The sequence below is a fragment of the Syngnathus floridae genome, chromosome 11 (genome assembly GCF_059516105.1).
Source record: "Syngnathus floridae isolate MCC-2025c chromosome 11, RoL_Sflo_1.0, whole genome shotgun sequence".
Lineage (NCBI taxonomy): Eukaryota > Metazoa > Chordata > Actinopteri > Syngnathiformes > Syngnathidae > Syngnathus > Syngnathus floridae.
In genome coordinates this window covers 11,963,949-11,986,758 of record NC_142423.1, presented here as the reverse complement: position 1 = coordinate 11,986,758, position 22,810 = coordinate 11,963,949, and the positions used below count along the sequence as shown (strand labels likewise).

At 43.2% G+C, this 22,810-nt stretch overlaps 3 protein-coding genes across 3 annotated transcripts; 1 reads left to right on the top strand and 2 right to left on the bottom strand.

The window, feature by feature from the left end:
• Positions 1–1,331: 1,331 nt before the first annotated feature.
• On the bottom strand, positions 1,332–4,139 carry LOC148391125 (blue-sensitive opsin-like). Its single transcript, XM_088389592.1, has 5 exons — positions 3,581–4,139; positions 2,371–2,539; positions 2,130–2,295; positions 1,815–2,054; positions 1,332–1,602 (listed from the first exon to the last, which is right to left on the bottom strand). Exons 1-5 carry the CDS (start codon positions 3,957–3,959, stop codon positions 1,498–1,500), a joined length of 1,059 nt encoding a protein of 352 aa, XP_088245718.1. The 5' UTR covers positions 3,960–4,139; the 3' UTR covers positions 1,332–1,497.
• Positions 4,140–4,286: 147 nt separating this feature from the next.
• On the bottom strand, positions 4,287–5,981 carry opn1sw2 (opsin 1 (cone pigments), short-wave-sensitive 2). The gene is made up of 5 exons (XM_088389591.1): positions 5,438–5,981; positions 5,199–5,367; positions 4,957–5,122; positions 4,641–4,880; positions 4,287–4,513 (listed from the first exon to the last, which is right to left on the bottom strand). Exons 1-5 carry the CDS (start codon positions 5,814–5,816, stop codon positions 4,406–4,408), a joined length of 1,062 nt encoding a protein of 353 aa, XP_088245717.1. The 5' UTR covers positions 5,817–5,981; the 3' UTR covers positions 4,287–4,405.
• A 2,679-nt stretch (positions 5,982–8,660) lies between these two features.
• Positions 8,661–21,038, top strand: hcfc1a (host cell factor C1a). The gene is made up of 28 exons (XM_088389583.1): positions 8,661–8,794; positions 9,682–9,882; positions 10,347–10,495; positions 10,833–10,993; positions 11,085–11,293; positions 11,398–11,482; positions 11,597–11,703; positions 11,786–11,965; positions 12,084–12,326; positions 12,424–12,572; positions 12,649–12,831; positions 12,922–13,146; positions 13,341–13,445; positions 13,534–13,750; positions 13,864–13,991; positions 14,103–14,250; positions 14,334–14,554; positions 14,723–15,554; positions 15,722–15,864; positions 15,974–16,108; positions 16,412–16,628; positions 16,729–17,004; positions 17,302–17,408; positions 17,498–17,632; positions 17,711–17,896; positions 18,111–18,408; positions 18,489–18,552; positions 18,629–21,038. Exons 1-28 carry the CDS (start codon positions 8,788–8,790, stop codon positions 18,666–18,668), a joined length of 5,151 nt encoding a protein of 1,716 aa, XP_088245709.1. The 5' UTR covers positions 8,661–8,787; the 3' UTR covers positions 18,669–21,038.
• Positions 21,039–22,810: the final 1,772 nt, after the last annotated feature.

Below are 22,810 nucleotides of genomic sequence, written 5' to 3'. Positions count from 1 at the left end.
ACCTCCTGGCAAAGTTCATTGATCCGTTAATTATGTGCCTTTCCGATGTTCACTTCTTGGACAGGTTGCGTATTTGATGGTGCTAATGGACTGGAGAGGACTTCATGTGCAATGAGGATGCTTTTAAGAGGGGTGGAAGATTTGAGTTCATTTATTTATTTATTTAGTAGTAGTATTTATTTATTTATTTATTTATTTATTTATTTATTTATTTATTTATTTATTTATTCCGGAGTTTCTAGTTTGACTGTTTTGGTCCAGTCACGGAAATTAGAGCTTCCTACCCATACAGAGTATAGTCAGTATACGAAGTAAGTTGTAAATTCCATGTAAGTATGTTTTAAATGAGTCATGATAGATTAGTGTTAGAATGCAGAGAATTTGTTGAAAAGCACAACTATTGATAATTGTTTACATTGACGACTGTGCCACCATTTATTTTTGTGAATGTTAGACCTTAAACATTTTTTATTCTGTATTTGTTAGTTTTAGACCTATCGTATTAAGAGAAGGTCCAAAGCCATCCTGGCGTTAGTGATTTATTGTGCAGAGGTATTTAATTACCTGGTTAGCAGAAAGGTTCTGAGGGAATTTTATCTGCAGAGGGTTTTTTTCTTGCAAATTATTTGTTGACTGCCCAAACTGGAGTTGACGCTTGAACTCTGACGTTTCGAGGGTAAGTCTGGAATTCCGCTAGTTCTGAACTATTCCAGTTTAGTAAGCGTTCACTACCAGCAGAACTCAGATTTGCTCCCGATTACCACCAAGGGTTTTGAGACGCTTCAGGATCAGCAATTAACAAATAGATTTGAAACGAATGAGACTTTTGTTATGTTTTGTTTTGATTTTACACTGATGTGACCTGACCTGTACCCACTATTTCCAGCGGTCACATTTCATTTGATATCGGATTATAATCTCTTGGAAAGATTTGGCTGTAAAGTGAAAAAACATACTTGTTTTAGAAGATACCATGATAACCGTATTGTTTCTTTTCATCCTTTTGTTTATGAAGGAGCCAAACTGGTAAGTAAACAAGTATGGACTGCCTTATTTTAGGAGAATAACTCGTGGATTAAAATAATGACCATGATTCGGGGTTGCTTGTAACAGGTCAGAATTTATTCAAATTCAACTTAATTCTGCAAATTATTAAAGGCTTACTTGTTGTTGTCAGTTGTCTTTCTATCAAAATCTAGGTTTTATGTACATGTACTTTGGATGGGAATTCCTTATGCATGTAATATGGCGCCACCAAGTGGTACACGTCTGCAAATACTTCAGTAAAAATTGAGATTTAAATGAATAAATAACAAAAAAAGACAGACAACTTTGAATGCCAACATTTTTATTTGGTTGCTGAAAGTCTTTTAGCTATTTCTAGCATTTATACAAATCATTTTGAAATGTTTTTTTGTTTTTTGACAAAGCACCATACTATATTACAATTCATATTGTTTATATTGTACAAGTCATTCCCGTTTATCATCGAACAATTTATTCAGGTCCAACTTTAGAGACTTGAGTGGTTGACTGACTTGTTGAAGATTCATCATCATCTCCGCTACTCATCCCCAACATCCCCTTCATGCAAGATCGAAACTGAAAGAAAGAAAGAAAGAAAGAAAGAAAGAAAGAAAGAAAGAAAGAAAAAAAGAAAGAAAGAAAGAAAGAAAGAAAGAAAGAAAGAAAGAAAGAAAGAAAGAAAGAAAGAAAGAGAGAAAGAAAGAAAGAAAGAAGCAACATTAGAACATTTCTAGGTGGCTGCTATATAGATGTTTGTGTGGTAAGGCAGGGATTTGAATTAAAATAACCTGTTTGTTGAGAAAGATGTAGATAAAAGGGTTGTAGACGGTTGAAGCTTTGGAAAGGCAGGAGGGTATGGTGGCCAGCCTCAGGTCAAAAGGTTGCCCACGGTTGTTGATGACCCAAAGGGCAAAAGAGGCATACGGCATCCAGCACACTAAGAAGCCCAGTACCATGATGACAACCATCCTGGTCACCTCCTTCTCTGCCTTCTGAGTGGAAGCCGACTCACTCTGAAGTTTTGCGGCCTGCTCAACAAGAGACACTGATGGATCTTTTTTTTCTACAATGGTTGGCAGGAAATGAAGTCACACGTAACTTACAGATTTCAGCACTAAAAGTAGCTGTGAGTAGCAGAAAACAATTGTGACGAACGGGACTGCAAAGCAGAAGCAGAAGAGGAACATCACATAGGACTCATTGTTAAACTTGTTGTTCGTGGTGTACCAATCTGGACCGCAAGAGCACTGCATTCCTTCAGGGATATACCTGAAGACAGACAACCATTACTATGCATGATAACACAATATTTTTATAAAGCCAGGTTTATTTTCAAGTACTTACCGGCTCCACCCGAACAGCGGAGGAAGTGCGGCAACCAAAGCAAAAACCCAAGTTGCTGCACAGCAAGCAATAGCGTGAGTAGGTCTGAAGGCAATGTTTCCCATAGGTTTGCACACAACCATCCACCTTTCGAAAGCTACCACTGCCAGAGACCAAAGGCTTACCATACCTGTAAGAAGACAAAATGTCAATTTGAATGTACTAAAGGTGTACTTGGCACAGCTGGCCCAGCCACTTTATTATTATTTTTTTATTTCTTTATTTTTGTTATTATTTTTTTTATTTCTTTCTTTATTTTGTTATTTTGTTATTTTTTTTTATTTACCGTCAATGATGCTCTACTTCCCAATTCGTTTTATTTATGTTTGGTAGCTGTGGCTAGGAATATTTAATATGAATTCATGATTAGCGGAATTACAGTTTTTATTGATTGTGTTGAGCTGTTTTAAAAAAACTGGGAACCTCTCAGTCTTCATCATCACCATTTCAACAGAGCAGAAGACACCTCATGCAAACATTCTCATTGGATTAGCAGTTTTCCGACCCTTTTGCAAAATAGTTAATACAGATGTCATTCAAGAAGTCCATTATTTTATCCATATGCTCTTAAAACTCCCTGATCAGTATGCAATCACTAAAAGCACCTGTCTGACACATTTTTCAATTTGCAATCAATCTTCAGACCTGTGTTGTTCTTTGCAAGCATGGATCGAAAAGGTCTAAGGCAGACGAGAGGTGAGCGTAAGAAATAGAAGGCACAGAGGAAGAGGAGTCTTTATTGCTTTACTGTAAAATACTTTTTTTTCTTAATTTCTCACAGTAATGGATTTTATTTTCATGTACGTATGCTCTGTGGCGGCACAGTGGAGCACTGGTTAGCAGTCCGCCTCACTGTTGAGAGGGCGCGGGTTCGATTTCACCGTTGACCCTCCCAGTGTGGAGTTTATATGTTCTCCCCGGGCCCGCGTGGGTTTTCTCCGGGTCCTCCGGTTTCCTCCCACGTCCCAAAAACATGCTTGGTAGGCTGATTGAGCACACCAAATTGCCCGAAGGTGTGAGGTTGTTCATCTTTGTGTACCCTGCGATTGGCTGGCAACCGGTTCAGGGTGTCCCCCGCCTTCTCCCCGATGATAGCTGGGATAGGCTCCAGCACGCCCGCAACCCCCGTGGGGACAAAGCGGTCTAGAAAATAGATGGATGTGTTACTTACCCCCAAGAGTTGCAGTAAATCCTTCAATCTTGCAGCCAAGTGGTCCCAAAATCATATATCGGAAGGCAAAGCAGTAAAAGCAAGTGAAGGAGCCCACACTGGAGACAAGGAGGTTCGCCACAGCCAAATTTACCAGGATGTAGTTCAGGTGAGATCGTAGCGTCTTATATTTAGCGGTGCATGCAATGGTGGCAATATTGACGGCTGTGCCAATGACAAATATCAAGAACATAAATGCTGACATGAGATAAAAAATTGCTTTGCCCCCTAGGTGATCTTGGGGAACCAGGAATGGGCTGAACAAAGTAATGTTGTTGGTGTCCAAAGGAACAGGGATCCAGAAGTCCTCTGGGAGCTCCATGGGAGAATTCCTTCTCATTTCTCTACCCGAGTAGGTTTATGTTATGGGCAAAATTAAATTAAAAGAAAAAGAATAACGATTTTTTCGAGTGAAGAGTCTCTCACGACTGGATAGCTCTGTAATTGTGACCAAAAGCTCTATTTGTAGGAACTTTGAATGTTACTTAGGCTTCACTTAATTGGATTAAAGGAGGGATTTAAAGCTTTGTTTTAAGCCCAAAAAGGAACATACAGGCGTACATATGTGTGGCACTAGTCACGCCCACTAAGTGACTGATAGTCATCACTACCAAATCTCATTTCCGAAAAACATCACGAAGATAGTAAAAATTCTGTAGAGTTCAGAAAAGTTGCAAAAGCACATTACTTTATTTTTTTTTGTAGTTTTTTTTGTCCTTGCGAAAACATGCATTTATAGTTATTTACAATTGAATGACTCTTTAGTGCCATAAATATCAACACCGTCTAGGCAGGTCCAACTTTGGAGACTTCGGTTACTGAAGATGTTGTTGATGATGATGAGTCGTCATCCCCACTGCTCATTCCCATCATCTGCATCATGCATGACCGGAACTGTTATGGATAAAAAAACAAAAAACAAGATGAGTACAATAAGACCTGGCTCAAGCTTTTTGACTAACAATTAATATTATTGTTGTTACATGACTAGAAGAGGTTGGATATTTAAAATCAAACAGACCTGCTTGTTAAAGACAACATAGATGATCGGGTTGTAGACTGCGGAGCTTTTTGAAAAGCAAGAAGGTACGGTGGCCATTCGCAGGTCAAAGGTTTGCCCGCGGTTAAAGACAACCCACAGAGAAAAGCTCGCATATGGTAGCCAGCACACCAGGAAGCCAAAAACCATGATGACCACCATCCTGGTCACTTCCTTCTCTGCTTTCTGAGTGGAAGCAGACTCAGCCTGGGCTTTAGCCGCCTGTGCGGAAAGAGACAAAACATTTGGTTAGTCGTGATCCATCACGACTCAGGAACCAATGAGTGATTTTTCTTACCATTTTCATTGTAATGAGCAGCTGACCATAGCAGAAGATAATGGTAGTAAGGGGGACAGCAAAGCAGAAGCCAAAGAGGAACATCACGTAGGATTCGTTGTTGTACTTATTATTTGCGGTGTACCAATCGGGCCCACAGGAGCATTGCAGGCCTTCTGGAATATATCTACGAAAATCAGACAATCTCAATCTGCTTTTGTTTGCGCACTGACGACAAAGTTTGAAACTCCGTCGCTACTGACCTACTCCATCCGAAAAGCGGTGGGGCCGAGGCAATTACTGCAAACACCCAAGTGAACACACAGCAAGCTATGGCATGGTCCGGTTTAAAAACAAAGTTTCCCAGAGGCTTGCAAATGACCAGCCATCGTTCGAAGGCAATCACAGCAAGAGACCACAGGCTAACCATACCTAGTAGGACAAAAGAAGGCTCTTAAAGAATTGAAATTCATGCATATTTCAAAAGTAGGTTTCAGCTCACCCCCAAGTGTCACCATGAAACCTTCAATCTTGCACATCAATGGTCCAAGGATGAAATATCTTGCTGAAAAACTGCAGAATGCCGTGGAAGAACCCACACATGACACAATAAGATTGGCTACTGCCAAGTTTACCAGAATGTAATTCAGATGGGACCTGAGCTTCTTGTACTGGATGGTGCAAGCAATGGTGAGGACATTGATGAACGTTCCCATCACAAAAAGAAAGAACATGAAAACAGCCATGCCGTAAAAAGTGAGGGCACTCCCCAGATGGTCCTGAGGAACCAGGAACGGACTAAGCGATGTGATGTTGTTGGTGTCCAGAGGGATAGGTATGTAGAAGTCTTCCGGCAGCTCGTTGTTCCGAATTCCCCGCATTTTTGCTCCGCTTCCTCCCTTATGATGTGCTTCAATCAATCAAGTGTGGTTAAGGAATGAAACTAAATAACAGATGTAGGGATTTCTAAATAAAATGAAATAAATGAATGCTGCAACACCAGCAGCCTCACCAGCAGCCTCCCTAATGTCTTACTCGGTCCCTCGTGGAGGACCATTTATACAAAGTGCAAGGGAAACCAACAAAGGATAAATTAAAGGATAAGTTATAATAATTACGCCCCATTAAAGGATAAATCAATTATTTAATTGGATAGAACATTTAAGTTTGCATTCACTGACGTAATTCATTAAGCGGTTCCTGTCATGCGTGTATTCACAAATAGGTTAAGCTGCATTTTGGGAGTGGCTGAAGTCAAAGGTCATGTTACTGGATCACACCGCTGATAATTTGTAGGTCACATTGCGTCATATTACCTCAATATTAATTGATATTTGTCGTTTGTGTCAAGTATCCCAGTCTTTTTCATCATTAGGTTATAGTACACTCCAATCAAGGAGCACGTACCCGTCCATTTATCTAAGAGTCAAAATGTTTAGAACCCGGTTCGACAAATAAATGCGGAACTCTAGTTCTCAAGTGCAAATTACTTTAACCAGGTTAATCCCACTTTCTTAGGGGAACACAGAGCAGGTCTTTGCCCGCTAATCTGGTTTGCAACTGCATCAAATCTTCTAATCTGACTCGCTCCAGCCCTGTCTAATCCACTCTTCTGGTTTAACGTGAGATTTGTGTTGCCTCTTTGGCGCTTTGCCTCCTTCGAGGGTTTAATGAGCGCTCAAGACAGCGACAATGCCAATTTGAAGAATTGTAATAACTTCACAAAACGTCATGTTGCTGCTATAAGAAGTGAAAGTCCCCGCTGTGGGATCATAAAGATTTACAGTTATCTGATTTGGTCTGCTCGTTTTACAACTGATCTTTCTGTGATCCCTTTTTGTGAAATGATTGCTCTTTGTTCTGCTAAGATACATGAAAGCTTTTGTTTCCATTCTTCTCCATGTCATCTCACAGCAATCAAGATGCCCTCCTGTTGTCGTACCAGTCTGGGTGGAAGGATTTGACCAGTCTTCTTACACTCCCTGGCTTATAGGCCTACATCATGAGCTCTTTAGGGTTTCAAAGTTGCTTTCATGGTTGCTCCCTAATGCTCTTACTCCACATAAACCGTTACAGGAAGCTCAACGCAGTGCATAAGATCAAGGTCTTCCTCTGAGACCACTGACCTGTTTAACCTGCTGATCTCATGCTTGCATGAACACCTGAAACTACAGGAAGGAGCAAAAACTGCTGAGTTAACCCATGACTTTCCAAATAGTAATTTGTGCATGCTTGTCTGTTAGCATTCTGCTCATTCACAAAGATACACTTTAGTTCAATAGCTGTGCTCTTATTTTTTATCAGAGGTAATGTACTATGTCCAGTATATTAAATATGTAGCAAATATTACATAAAAATGTATTTGTCAAATACTTACTTTCAAAACAATAACTTAAAATTGATATTATAAAATTTATAGTAGTCTTCATTTTGTGTAAGTATAGTATATACTAGTATTTATTTTACCATTTCAAATCACACTGGAAGATTGATTGATGAAGATGGATAACATACTTTTTTCTCTCTTAATAGATTAGAGCAAACATTGAAATAAGGCCAAACCATGAACAATATGTTGCATAAAATAGATTTATTTAAAAATAAAACTCAATTTAAAGTCCCAAATACGCCAGTTATACGGTACGGTAGTGCAAGAGGTAAGAGGAGGAAGCCTGACATTTAGCGGACAAACATCATATTGCAAGTATTGACTGAAAATCACTCGAGCTTCGCTTTGATGGCGCTCTTTATACATACTTCTTTTAGTAATAGATCGTAATTTTTCAAGTTGACCAGTCCTAGTGATGCTCTAAATTAAGTGCCCTCTACATGTATCGATCAAGTTGATAAATCATAGATTTATAAACTTTGAATAGGCAAGTGAAGAATTCCATCTAAAATATGTAAATTTAGAATGATCAATATAAGATCACAGGGGTAAAGTCCAACGGAGTCTAATACAATAGAATGTCTCTTTCTTTATTTTGTTCTTGTTTTGTTTTTAAAAGCTTTTAACGTAAGGATGCGGTTTTACGAATACTAATATGAACGGACAATAATATACACCGACGGAAGGCGTAACCATAACTACACTATATGTGGGCGTGGTATTTATTTATTTTGAAATAAACGAGTGATTGTTTTTATATTTATGATGGAATAAGAGTATTGTGAATTGCTGCGCATGTGTGAATGAGTTTCGAGTGGTGTGAAAACAGAATCCACTGCAAGACCAGGAAAAAAAAACGGATGTCGCCATCTTTAGTAAGGGACAATAAACCTCGAACTATTATAGAAATACGCTGTAGTTATTTGTACGGAGTTAAGCGTTGGCATACTATTTATTTCGACTTCTTATAAAAAATACTCTTCGCACACGTCGTTGTACGCCGATTGAGTGTGGTAAATACAAACTGTATTTTAATTTGTAGTCAACATAGTCAGCAAGTTGTTCTCCGTCGCCATGTTTGCTTTGGGTGACGCCAACTCTCTCCATTTTCCTCCGCCTCTGGTTGTCAAGAAGATGGCAGCTTCCAGGCAGGCATGAGAGGAAATATTTCTTCGCAAATCGAATGAATTTGGATTATTACCACAAGATAAGACCACCCATCAGTACTTTTGCAAATACTGCATCGGATTAGGTAGGTGAATATTGCAAGGATATCCCCGTTTTGAGTTTGTACTGTTTTGTTGTGACAAACCGCCCGGCCATTTTTCTTGTGGGAGCTGCACTAGTAGGCCGATTGTGAAAAGATGGCTGCTTCCACTGACGGCATGAAGCACAATAACACTCTATTTATGCAGTTCGATTAGCCTTGGCTACATTCCACGAGTTTTGTTGCAACTTTGTTTATGTCAGGTAAATTGTGCATATTAGAACATTGTGAAAATACTTTGCATTTAATTGTAAAAAATTGCGACGCTTTGACAGATGCTAGCCGCTCAAGCTAACAGTTTTGGGCTTGAGCCGCGAGCCGCTATCGCAAGCGAGGTTTTAACAGCAAATGTCTCAAGTTTGTGTTTTGATACATAACACGTAATGAATTATCAGACAAGGCATTTGATTATTGCAATCCTCTGTGTTGTTCCAACTTTTATCGTGTGTTCCTCTGTTAGCGAATGCGTCGGAAGCGCCCTAGATAATGCTAAGTTTGCTAGCTACAACATGGCGACTCCCAGAGAGGCATGAAAAAAAGCCGACTGCTGGTCATAAGTTTCATCTGTGATTTACATTTGAGTTGTAGCGGTACATGTTATTGTGCGTGGTCGTCTGCTGTTTGTTGTGATTTACTGTAATTTGTAATGTCGCTCTGATAATGCAGCCGGTGGTCGTGTATTTTCCCCTTTCATTCGCTTCCGCCATTTTTCAGACTGGCACTATCGTTAGCGGGGGCTTGTTTGGTTACAAGATGGCGGCTTCCATGGGTCGAATTCAATGGTTGGAAACAACTAAGGCCAACCGTGGATAATCGGATTGTTATTTATTCATAATTGTACAGTATTATTGTTTGACCTGTTCCACGAAGTATTCATCTGTAGAGGTGACCCGATACTGTCGTTTGGCTTGAGTTTTTGGGAAGCGTTTTCATCTAACAAAGCTAACAGTCAAGCTAGACTCGGGCGCACCGAATGAAGTTTGGCGCTGTGGAAAAGTTGGTATTCTTATCACGTTAACTCGCTCTAATTTTTCTGAATCCACTCATCGCATCAGCGTACGAAATTCCCTGTTTCCTTGTTTTTCGACAGAAGTCATGTCTGTCCCTGGTTCCGTGGTGACTGGGACCTCGGTGTCGGTTCTGCAACCGCGGTGGAAACGGGTCCTCGGATGGTCGGGTCCTGTACCCCGGCCCAGACATGGACACAGAGCCGTGGCGATCAAGGAGCTGATGGTTGTTTTTGGAGGAGGAAACGAGGGGATAGTGGATGAATTACATGTCTACAATACCGGTAAGCTTAAATTTACACGTATAACTTTGCTCATTGAACGTGTGTGTGTTCGGAATATGAGCCTCGCTTTTGAACATTGTATCATTGATAAAGCGTACGCGTAGGCACGACAAAAACTTTCGCAAAAGATTAACTTTAGCGGGCACAGGCCGCAGCAGGCCTAAACAAGATATTCAAATTTCTGTACATATCGCCCCCTGCTGGCCAAAGAGCCGTATGGCTTATTAAAAAAGGCGGGCTAAAGTAAAATGGAAGATTGTCGTTTCGCGTTTGTCCAAAAATGAGTAACAGTTGCTATTTTCTGCATCCTCCTTTATTATAGCGATTGGTTTGTTAAAAATAAAACGTACCCAGTGAAAATGTTGATCAAATAAAATAATTTAATTTGGATAATCATCATTTTACTGAGTGGGATGTAGTTAGTACTGTAGTGTAAATAGTTTACTGTGTTTTTGAATTCCTAGCTACCAACCAGTGGTTTATCCCTGCTGTCCGTGGTGACATTCCACCTGGCTGTGCTGCATATGGTTTTGTCTGTGATGGCACAAGATTACTGGTGTTTGGTGGTATGGTGGAATATGGAAAGTACAGCAATGATCTCTACGAACTACAGGTAAGTTTTTGAATCAAAACAACAAAAACATTTTGCTTTTTTTTATTACGTGCATATGATTGCTTTCCTCTCTTTTCACAAGTTCAAATACACAATGCTAACTGCCTGGTTACATTTTAACTCCTACTTAGCCCCAGTTACTTCACTGATGTTAGGATTTGATTATTCTCAACAAACAGGTTTCCTATGCCTACAGAAAGCTGAGCTTTATTTGATGAAAAGTTGCTCAATGTCAGGTGTTCTGATTGTGACTAAAGTCATGTCCTAATCACATACTATCGCCAAAATGTGTTTTTGGAAACGGAAATAAAAACCTTGCTGTGACTGTCTGATTTAGGCCAGCCGATGGGAGTGGAAAAAACTGAAAGCGAAAAACCCCAAAAATGGCCCTCCTCCCTGTCCACGTCTGGGTCACAGTTTTTCCCTGGTGGGAAACAAATGTTACTTATTTGGTGGACTTGCCAATGACAGTGAGGACCCCAAAAACAACATTCCCAGGTAGTGTCCTCCAAGTGTTTGGGATTGTATGTCAGTGTGCAAAATACCCATGACTGATGCGGGGGTCTCTTTTTTTTCTTTTCTTTTCTAGATACCTGAATGATTTGTACATACTCGAGCTTCGTGCTGGGTCCAGCGTCGTTGCGTGGGATATTCCAATCACATATGGAGTCCTGCCTCCTCCTCGCGAGAGCCACACTGCAGTGGTTTACACAGAAAAGACAAGTAGAAAATCTCGACTGATCATCTACGGGGGAATGAGTGGATGTCGCCTTGGAGATCTGTGGACTCTTGATATTGGTAGGTTTAGAACTTTTTTTATTACATTTAAAAATACTCAAAGAATGATAAATTGCATTTTTTTTTGCCTGTGTTACACTTAACTACTTTGTTGTTTACTTTAGATACCCTAACATGGAACAAACCATCAGTGAGCGGCACAGCACCTCTTCCTAGGAGTCTGCACTCTGCCACAACCATCACAAATAAGTGAGACAATTGATGCTCCTTCCTACCACACACTCTTTGGTTTCCGTTAAGTTATTTTAACGTCGCCAGCCTTCCGTGCCATGTTGCCAAACTGTGGTCGTGTTTACTGTACAGGATGTACGTTTTTGGCGGATGGGTTCCTTTGGTAATGGATGATGTCAAAGTGGCCACGCATGAAAAAGAGTGGAAATGCACAAACACCCTCGCCTGCTTGAATCTCGGTAGGTCTGACTGCAAGTATATTTTCTTTAAAAAAAATCTTGATTGAATTGACTTGTTGATTGGTTTACATTTTTTCTTTAGACTCTATGTGCTGGGAGACAGTATTGATGGACACCCTTGAAGACAACATTCCCAGGGCCCGTGCTGGCCACTGTGCTGTGGCTATCAATTCCAGACTCTATGTTTGGAGCGGCCGTGATGGATACCGTAAAGCATGGAACAACCAAGTTTGTTGCAAAGACCTCTGGTATCTAGAAACCGGTATGTGTGCACTTTTGTTTAAAAAAAAAAATCATTGTCTTGCCTTATTCAAAACGTTTGTTGTTGTTGTTTCCCACCCCCCCTCATTTATTTATTTATAAATCCTCCATGCAACCAGAGCGGCCACATGCCCCTGCTCGGGTGCAGTTGGTTCGTGCCAATACCAACTCCCTCGAAGTGAGCTGGGGTGCAGTTTCCACTGCAGACACATACTTGTTGCAGCTGCAGAAATACGACATCCCCGCAACACCAGCTGCGGCCTCGCCAGTCATGAGCTCAATCCCCTCGCAACCCATCACCTCTCCTAAAGGTCCCTCTCCGGCCGCTGCCGCACCCTCTCCACAGACTCTGTCGCAAGCCGGTACGACTGATGCTTCCTCCTTTTTTGCTCCCAAGGGAAGCGCTATAAATGTGTAGTACTTAAAGGCTTACTGCATCTTATCTTTTTTGTTTAACAGCTGTATTGAAGGTTGCTGCCCAGCAATCTGCGACAGGCGCATCTCTCGTGACAGTCCGCCCAAGCCAGCCTGGGAAATCTCCCGTCACTGTGACCTCCCTTCCTCCTGGTGTCAGAATGGTTGTGCCTGCCCAGGCCACCCAAGGCTCGGTATGACCAGATATGCTCATCAGAAGAGTTTCCGACAACCAAATGATCAATTATTGCCAACATCTTCTGATTTCAGCCAATTGGAAGTAGCCCTCAGATGAGCGGCATGGCGGCATTAGCTGCCGCAGCCGCAGCAACACAGAAGATTCCGCCGGCATCTGGTGGAACAGTACTCAATGTTCCTGCAGGTGCCACGATTCTCAAAACAGTCTCTGTTTCCCCTGGCACCACCACAGTAAAAGTTGCTTCCCCAGTCATGGTACGTCTTGAGAGACAAACAAAGAACAGTTTTTAAAAGTACGTCAAGCAGTCTTGACCAAAGTTTGTTCAAATAAATGCGTGCATACAGGTCAGCAACCCTGCCACACGCATGCTGAAGACTGCTGCAGCTCAAGTGGGCACAGCCGGTACATCCTCCCCCACCACTACCACCAGGCCCATCATCACTCTGCACAAGTCTGGTGCAGTCACTGTGGCTCAGCAGGCCCAGGTGGTGACCACTGTGATGGGAGGAGTTACCAAGACCATTGCCTTGGTCAAGAGTCCTCTCACCATGGGCAGTGGTGGCACTCTGGTGAGAAAATTGGATTTTTCACAACCGGGAATGGCTAGAAGTCAAAAAAAGGGGCTAAGCGTTGCCTCATCACGTGAAAATCATGTCCCATGAGTACTGCTGGATGGAGAAATGTTGGCCTACAGTGATGTTGTTTATCGTCGTGACAATTGCTCTCAGCAAAGAATTTAATTGTCTCGCTCCTATTTCGGCAGATCTCCAACCTTGGAAAGATGATGTCTGTGGTTCAAACCAAACCAGTGCAGACATCAGCAGTCACAGGCCAGGCTTCCACCAACCCTCTCACTCAAATAATTCAGGTAGACTCTATGTAGTGCTGAGAAACTCTTCATGTGGCCACAAAATGGCTCTCCTGATGTTTTGCAAATTTTCCCTGTCGCTGCCCAGACAAAGGGTACTCTGCCAGCCGGCACCATTCTGAAGCTGGTGACCGCTGCGGATGGGAAGCCTGCCACGATCATCACCACCTCCCAGGCCGGAGGCGCTGGAAACAAGCCCACGATTCTCAACATCAGTGGCGTCTCTTCAAATGCCTCGAAACAGGGCCCTACTATTTTTAAAACCATCCCCATGTCAGCCATTATGACCCAACCAGGATCAACAGGTCTGAACTCCCAAAATTTGGACAGTAGAGAAATTACTGTATTGAAATGTTCAACAAATGCAAGCCACACAAGTCTAAGAGCTTGATGTAATGCATTGTTTTCGGTCCTGTAGGTGTAACAAGCAGTACTGGAATGAAGACAATCCTTACAACTAAGGTGATGACCACTGGAACACCTGCCAAAATTATCACTGCAGTACCCAAGCTAGGAACGGCAGCTGGCCAACAAGGATTGACACAGGTACACGCATCAACAACTCGATAGAAACATTAGTTAGTATGTATTTAGTTTGGCTGTGTAGCATGTGCTGCGTATGTACAAAACCATTCACCCTGACTCTTCTGTTCCTAGGTGGTTTTGAAGGGCGCGCCAGGACAGCCAGGGACAATTTTGCGCACTCTACCCATGAGCACAGTTGGCGGGGTTCGACTTGTTACGCCAGTGACCGTGTCTGCTGTTAAACCCACTGTCACAACCCTGGTTGTCAAGGGAACAACTGGTATGACAATAACGGAAGTTGCTTCTACGTTGTTTTTGGTGTAGCCTCTTCATCATACTTTTGTTGTCCCTTTTTATGTTTAGGTGTGACCTCCCTTGGCACAGTGACTGGTACAGTCTCCACAAGCTTGGCTGGCAACACTGTGGACACCACCAACGCATCTCTGGTTACGCCCATCACCACATTGGGCACCATTGCTACCCTGTCCAATCAGGTCATCAGTTCACCTGCGATAACCGTGTCTGCTGCCCAGACCACCTTGACGTCGGCAACCACACTGCCCGCGTCCACCATCACAGTGCAGGTGAAGTATGGCTCCATATTTTCAGTTATGTTAATGGAGGTTCAGTACAGTCTGAAAACGTTGATTCAATTCTGAAAGTACAAATGAGCTGCTCTTAATAAGGTACCAAGAAGATTGTTTTATTGAATTTTGTTTTTGTAATACTTTTCTTTGCTTCCCCCATCCCAGAACCAGCCCACTCAGGTCACTCTGATCACAACTCCCAGTGGCGTTGAAGCCCAGCCAGTGCAGGATCTGCCAGTGTCGATCCTGGCTTCACCCACTTCTGAGCAGCCCAGCTCTTCTGAGGCTGGAGCTGCTGGCGATGGGTCTGGGACCGTAACATTGGTCTGCTCTAACCCGCCATGTGAGACCCATGACACTGGCACGACTAACACGGCCACAACTTCGTCTGCTACCATGGGCGTAGAGCAAGTTTGCTCCAATCCGCCATGTGAAACGCATGAAACGGGAACCACCGCCACAGCCACCACCTCCTCCGCTCCAATGGGAGCAGGACCGGTCTGCTCAAACCCTCCTTGCGAGACCCACGAAACGGGAACCACCAACACGGCTACGACTGCCTCATCAAATATGCCTGCTCTCCTCATGTGCTCCAACCCGCCATGCGAGACCCATGAAACGGGCACAACCAACACAGCAACCACAGCATCAGCCAGCATGGGCGGCGGAATTCCGCAGGTGTGCTCCAATCCGCCCTGCGAGACTCACGTGACCGGCACCACCAACACATCCACCCAGGCGTCCTCCAACATGAGCGAAAGCCAGACCACCGGCACAATGCAGAGGGTTTGCTCTAATCCGCCTTGTGAGACCCACGAGACCGGGACAACCAACACGCCATCGACGGCCACTTCCAACATGGGAGGAGACCAAACCAGCTCAGCAACCAGTGCCGTTCAAAGAGTTTGCTCTAACCCGCCTTGCGAAACACATGAGACTGGTACCACCAACACCGCCACCACTGCCACCAGCAGTCTTGAGACAGGAGAAGGCACAGGTATACTAAAACCGGCAAACCATAACAGCTTTCCCACGACATGCGATTCAATGTGGATGCATGTATTAGATTACTTTTCACCCGTCGGTTGGAGAAATGAAATTGCGTCATGTGATTTGCTTTTGGTTTGACTGCAAATAGGACAAGTGTCTTTGTGCATCTCTCAGCAGCCCAGCAGACAGATGAGGTCACTGAAGGCACCAGCAGCACTGAAGAAGCCTCTTCCACTGCAGCACCGGTTAGCACCACCCAGGGCAGGGCCATCACTACTGTCACTCAGTCCACGCCAGCACCTGGGCCATCCGTACCTGTAAGAACAACACGCAGATCTAGCAAACCATTGGAGCCTGACTCTTGTCAGCGGGTTCAAAACGTTTGGTTTTGTCGTTGATGATTTCTGTTCCTCCATTTTTGCCCAGTCGATCGCATCAATCACAGAGGGGGTGAGCGCCGAAGCCAGCTCCACAGAAGAACCCATGCAGACTGAAGCCACTCCATCAGCAGAAGATGCACCAGCAGAGGAGGGAGCCACTCCGATGGAAACTCAGGCAGAAGTAAGTCAACTGTCTATCTCCACTCGTGCTGTTCAAAGATGACATTTTTGTTAACGAGCACAGCCAACTTATGTACTGTATGGTTACTCCATTTATCACGACATATGTTCCAGACCCAACCATGGTGGCTGAAAATATGGAGACCAGATCAAGTGTTTTATGAATAGAACTGTTTGTTCCTTTGATGGAAATCCACCCCACCCCCCTTGTGCTTGGGGGTTACATGAATCCTATTAACCATAAAAGCAAACTAGAATTTTGCTATCCTATTGACACTTTGATTGCTGTGATGTTTTTTTTCAGGGAGACGCAGCAGCCGTAGCCACAGCCACAACCTTGAACCTGCCATCTGAGCTCATGTCTGAGGGCCAGGGGGCCACGCTGATGGTCACAGGGCTATCGGACGAGGAGTTAGCCGTCACAGCTGCGGCAGAGGCCGCTGCTCAGGCAGCGGCAACTGAAGAAGCTCAGGCCCTGGCCATACAAGCCGTCCTCCAGGCCGCACAGCAAGCTGTGATGAGTGAGTTTTGTTTACTCGGCCCAGCCGCGCCTTTGAATTTTTATCTTACATTTTTCAAAAGCCATCGATAAAGATACAGACACCAATTGGTTTTGTGCAGACGAAGGCGATGGCGCCGGAGAAGGCCAGCAAACCACCACCATTCCCATCATGCTGACACAGCAGGAGCTCGCGGCGCTGGTTCAGCAGCAGCAGCAACTTCAGGAGGCCCAGGCTGCCGCCCAGCAGGGTGCCGTAGACACAAGCATGCCCACCGAGGGTCTCGCTCCTGCTGACAGCCTCAACGACCCCTCAGTGGAGAGCAACGGACACAGCGAGATGGCTGCGGCAGTAACAAGTGCTGTGGCCGCCCTACTGCCACGCACCACCGCTGAGAGTAAGGCCCCGCCGATTACGAGTCGGGCATAAAACCTGGCTCGTACACCTGCCAACTTGCTGAATCTGCAAAATGCCGCCCCCTAGTGTTCTTATCAAGAAGCATAAGTTGAAGTTGAGGCATAAGTCAATGTTTCTTTTTCTTTCTTTCTTTCTTTCTTTCTTTCTTTCTTTCTTTCTTTCTTTCTTTCTTTCTTTCTTTCTTTCTTTCTTTCTTTCTTTCTTTCCGTTAATCCTGCTTGATGTTTTATTAAAAAACTGAATTCACGGTTCCTTTCTTGCTACTACTTATCCACAGCACTTGCTCCTTCGAGTACATTTGCACCGGTTGTGTCGGTGACCAGTCCAGCCAAGTTGCAAGCGGCGGCTGCGCTAGCTGAAGTAGCCAATGGCATTGAGGGAGAGGTGAGTGAAGTGTCTCGCTGACCTTTCTTGGCAAGAATGCAATCTGGAATCTGGATTGACTGAATGGTTATCGTTTTGTTTGTACATAGAAGCAAGCCCCTCAGCCCACCCCCGTGAAGCCTGCTGTGAAGAAAGAGAACCAATGGTTTGATGTTGGAATTGTCAAAGTGACAAATATGGTTGTCACTCACTTCTACGTGCCAGCAGATGATTCTCAAGGAGATGTAAGTCTCTTCTGAAGCCACCTTTTTATGCCTCAATGTCTCACAAAGTATTTTTCATATCTGTCTTGTGCCCATAAGGACGATTCTGGAGTCATTCCAGACTACGGTCAGATGAAGAAAATGGAGCTTCAGCCCGGGACAGCATACAAGTTCCGCGTTGCTGGCATCAATGCTTGCGGCCGCGGAGCCTTCTCGGAGATATCCGCTTTTAAGACTTGCCTGCCGGGATTCCCAGGCGCACCGTGCGCCATCAAAATCAGCAAGGTAAAGTCACAACCTATTTTACTTTGTTTGTTTTCAATGCAATTCAACTTTTCTTTGTTCAGAGTCTTCCTAGAGTTGTTTGTTTCCAATTTTTTGGGCTGAGACGCAAATGGTCCTGAGCGAATCAAAGTGCTCCTGATGACCAAATATGTCGAATGCTCCACTGAGGTAGTATCTCTCTGGGGAATAAAAGTGCAACTGTTGTGTGTCACAGAGCCCTGATGGCGCTCACCTGACCTGGGAGCCGCCCTCTGTGACGTCAGGCAAGATCATCGAGTATTCGGTGTACTTGGCAATCCAGAGCAACCAGACAGCCGAGGCCAAGGCCTCCACCCCGGCCCAGTTGGCGTTCATGCGCGTGTACTGTGGACCCAACCCCTCTTGCCTGGTGCAGTCTTCCAGCCTGTCCAACGCCCACATCGACTACACCACCAAGCCGGCCATCATCTTCCGCATCGCCGCCCGAAACGAGAAGGGCTACGGTCCAGCCACTCAAGTTCGATGGCTGCAGGGTGAGGACCGCAATTTTCAAACCTATGCCTCCGTTGTAGAAGATAAGACACGGTGCTTTAACCGGCATTCTGCTTTGTAGAATCTGGCAAAGACGGTGCCTCTGCAAAACCGGCGGCCAAAAGACCGGGCACCTCTCCTGATACGTAAGTACTTGCACCATGGAAGGTAAAAATCAAGACTTGACATCAAGACTTGCTCTGCTTTTGTGTGCTCTTCCAGTAAGACTACTGGTCCAAAGAAAGCAAGGACGGACCAGTGAGGTCGGCCAGAGACCTTTTCCCTTTTTTTTTTTTGTTTTTGTTCTTTGCCTACTTGCTGTCCTTTTTATCAGGAAGACCTCTTCACCCTCAATGTCATCCTAATCGCATCCCCCCCTCTATCCTCAAATCTCAGACCAGACCGCAATGGAGGCGAAGCCGAGATTAAAGTCAATCTGAGATGTTTCTGTAGATAAAACCCTCTTTTGTCCATGTTCTGTTGGCCGTGATATTTGTAGCGCGACATAACGTTAGAAGCACATTATCTTTTTCAGTCAAATCCCCGTTCCGCCATTTTAACTTTGCTTTTTTTGGGGGGGCTTGTTTCAGTAGTATAGCAGTATAGAGAAGCATTTACATCTTTCACAAACTGGGAGCCAGACTGAGCGCTATGTTACTTTTTTTTTTCTTCTTGTGAATCCTGGGGGATGTAGAGAGAGACTACATAAAAAAATGTACAGTGATGGATCAAGGTTGTGGAGGCATTAGAGTAGATGAGAGGAAAAATCGGTATGGAGTCAAATAAAGCACTTGTCCTTAACGAGAGGACATTTTTTTTTTTTCTCTCTCTCGTTTTCTCTAAATCGCTTCATCGGGACCCAAGTCCGTTGAGTTGTGATGCTACAGGACTCCTGGTAACATCGTCACTGTGCTTTTCACCCCAAGAGGCATCCGGATGCGGTCAGAAAAAAAGAATGACAATTTGTCGACAGAATCAACCTTGAACTTTGCTTCGACTGAGACTTGCAGCACGCATACACACACACACACACAAATAATTGCAAAATCTTTCCCAAAAATTAGCAAGCTGTGGTGCAGATCTTTTTGTGTAGTTTATTTTTGTATTTTTAAGCTTCCCCCCTCCCAACTGTGTATGTTGTGTGCATTTTTTTTTTTAATCACTTCTTTCTTTTTTTGTATCTATTGTTCATCCCTCCCCCCAATAGATTGTGTTTGTGGGCAGATGGGTGGCCATGTTGAAGTTGCCACTATATTTTTAAAAGTTGTCATTCAGTTGGTCGCTTGTTGTTAACAGGTGGGAAGGAAAGAGCAAGACTTTTGTACGTATTTGTTCCAAGTAGAACTGCAGAAGTTATAGGACTGAAGGGAACTTTAAAGTGGACCCAGGGAGAGATTTTACTTTGTTTACTCCACCTTTCTCGATGCTTGTGTGTTGCTTTGTTTGCCAAACAGGAGTTTGACGGGATTCATAACCACCCCCTTAACATCCCACTCAGTTGTCCTCTGCTTTTTTTTTTTTTTAAGCTCATGAATGTGGTGTCTCACCTCTTCATTATTATTTTTATTTGGTAGAATGTCAAATTATGTTAGTAGGCATATTCCCCCATCCTATCGATGTATGTGAATCCATGTAATAAATTTTAATTTTGTTTTTCCCCTTTCACGACTCTGTATTTCAAGATGCAGATGGCGTGCCCGTCATCTTTGAGGTGTGAACCGTGCTCGACTTTGAATGAGGTTGTCTTGAGCAGGCGAGCTTACATAGCCAGAGTGCACACTCACTTGTAAATTAGTTCGTTCCTAGAGCAAGAATAAAACATCAAACAATCACGTTGGCCTTTTATAGAATTACCTGTGACAAACCTTTTACATATTGGTCATCTCTTCATTGCCTTTTTGTGTATTTACTATGAAAGAAAAAGTTCTATATACAAAGATCTCTATAGTCTCGCTGATTCTTTTCCCGATTTGCCCGTGTCCAGACGATTCTCCGACAGTCCAGCGCCAACTTGTACTGAGACGTGTAGTCTCACTGCACGTGTTTGTTGTTTTAGCAAGGTCATCCATCTCTGTTGTGATGATACTGGCCACATGTCACCTTTTGGCTCCGCTCGCATCTAAAATACCGTTTGTGGGTTCGCTCGGTTTCTTTCTCTGGCTGAACTTTGTCTTCATATGCATCCTTTTTTTTTTTTTTTGTGCGTGTCAGTGTGTCCGTTGAACAAAACTAGACATGCATGCAAAAGCAGTGTATTTTGGTAGTGATGCCTTAAGTTAGATTCATAACGCTGAAGGTTCTACAAGGAAAAACAAAACAAAAACAAAAAAAACATTGAATAAGTTTGTTGCTCTCTTCACATGGTATTCAAGTGTGTCCTTTGGTTCCTCAGTACCTTTGCAGGGTCACTCTTTTTGCACCCTTGTTAGATAGGTCACCATCAGCAATGCCGAGACGTGTTTGAACTCTTCCCTCCACGAGTGGTGCTCTCAGCACCGGCAGTCGTTGCGAGTTTTTTTCTCGGCCGATCGCAAGTTACCTGGAAATGTCCTGTATTTTCAAATGTGTGTTTTTTTTGTACTGTAGGGAGTAATGTATCTTTTATCATCAAAAAATAAACATGGTAAACAGATGAGCTTGCGTTCTCATTTTTACCGTTACGGCCTATCGGTATATGGCGAGCTCACGTTGAAAACTGCAGCAAATAACTTAAAAATGGCATCAAGAAGGCTTTAAATAGTTGGTTCAAGATTTTGAAAAAGTACGTTTACTTGCTTTTTGGAAGTAAGTAAAGCACAGGTGTCAAACTCAAGGCCCGGGGGCCAGATACGGCCCGCCACATCATTTTATGTGGCCCGCGAAGACAAATTGTGCATCGAATTCGTGTGTCATTACTAGAATTGCAAATTGTCATACCTTTTAATAATGTCTTTTTTTTTTAATATATGACCAGTTTTTACTCGTCTGATTTGAAAACAAGTTGTTTTGTAGCTTTGACTGTATATAATATGAGGTGCTCATACATTTATGTCATAATGGCCCTCCGAAAGAAGCTATGACTACAATGCGGCCCGGGAAAAAAAATGAGTTTGACTTTACTTAGTAAAGTCAAGACCTCAAGAGTAATGTGTCATAGTTGTGTGTGTGTGTGTAGGCCCTGTGTGGCAGAGATAAGAGCACTGCCTACACACAAGTTGATTTCCAAGGAATTGTCCTCTGCATTTTACCAGTGACCCATCACAGCAAACGTAAGTGCCATCCCCAACAAATGTATAGCGTCCAAATTATACAATACCGTGTTTACCCCAAACTTTCGTGTTTTTGTGTGGCAGTAAATGATTGTATGTATTTGCACATGCTTTATGTAAAAGTTCGGGCGTTACTTATTGCCCTGTGTGTGTGACAGGGTTGGATTCCTGGCCTCCTCCTATGATCTTGATAAGGACTTATCTAAGCGGAGCAGCCCACTTGCACAGCGGCACAAGCCACATCCCTGCCCAGTTTGGCTCATCTTACTCACCACTCCACTCTGGTACTCAAGCATATGAACATCATCGGCGCTAAAATGTAAAACATTTATTACATGTTTCGGCATAACACACTTTTAATCAGTCTTGTTTCCGTTCAATATTGTTTTAGGAATTAGGTCGGTGCCAGTCAAAACAGTGATACAGCTCTAACCTGTTTTTAAGGTACTATGATAATAATCAAGTCAAGTCAAGTCAAGTTTATTTGTATAGCCCTAAATCACAAACAGTCTCAAAGGGCTTCACATAGACAAAAATTGACAATTATTCTCAAAGCATCCCCTGATCTTAAGTTCTTAATCATCTAATAAAAATAAACTACCACTTCAGTGTCAATTAAAATAGAGACTTTTAAAGGAAAATTATCTGATAACATCCTCGGATAATTATTTTAAAGTCCGGCCTCAACAAAATGGTTCAATCCCAAAGAACTGTTGCAAAAAATGCTAACATGGTATGCTAAGCAACATAGCCCTCTGAATACAAAAAACAAACTGCTGTTTTAGTTTATTTTGTTTTCAATTGTTTCGATAAATATCCAAAAGTTGAGGGTCGGACACATTGATTAGTAGTTTCTCTCTTCTCCCGTGTACATAACTTCATGCTTAAACTTAACACTGGTTGAATTGCTGTACTTTGCACAAATGCGTCAACTTTTTTAGTCCCTAATTTCCCTGAAAACTGTAAATGAACAAAGAGAAGAGAGTGTCACGGGCACTGCTTTGACTATCAAATGGCCGCCATAGTGCCGACTTGTGCATCTCCATGACGGGTCCTATCACACCACATCTCGCTGCAGTGCTTTGCATTGCCATGAGAGAAAAATCATTCTTTGTCGCCTACTTAGAATATTTGTTTTCTTCACTTGTCAGTCAAA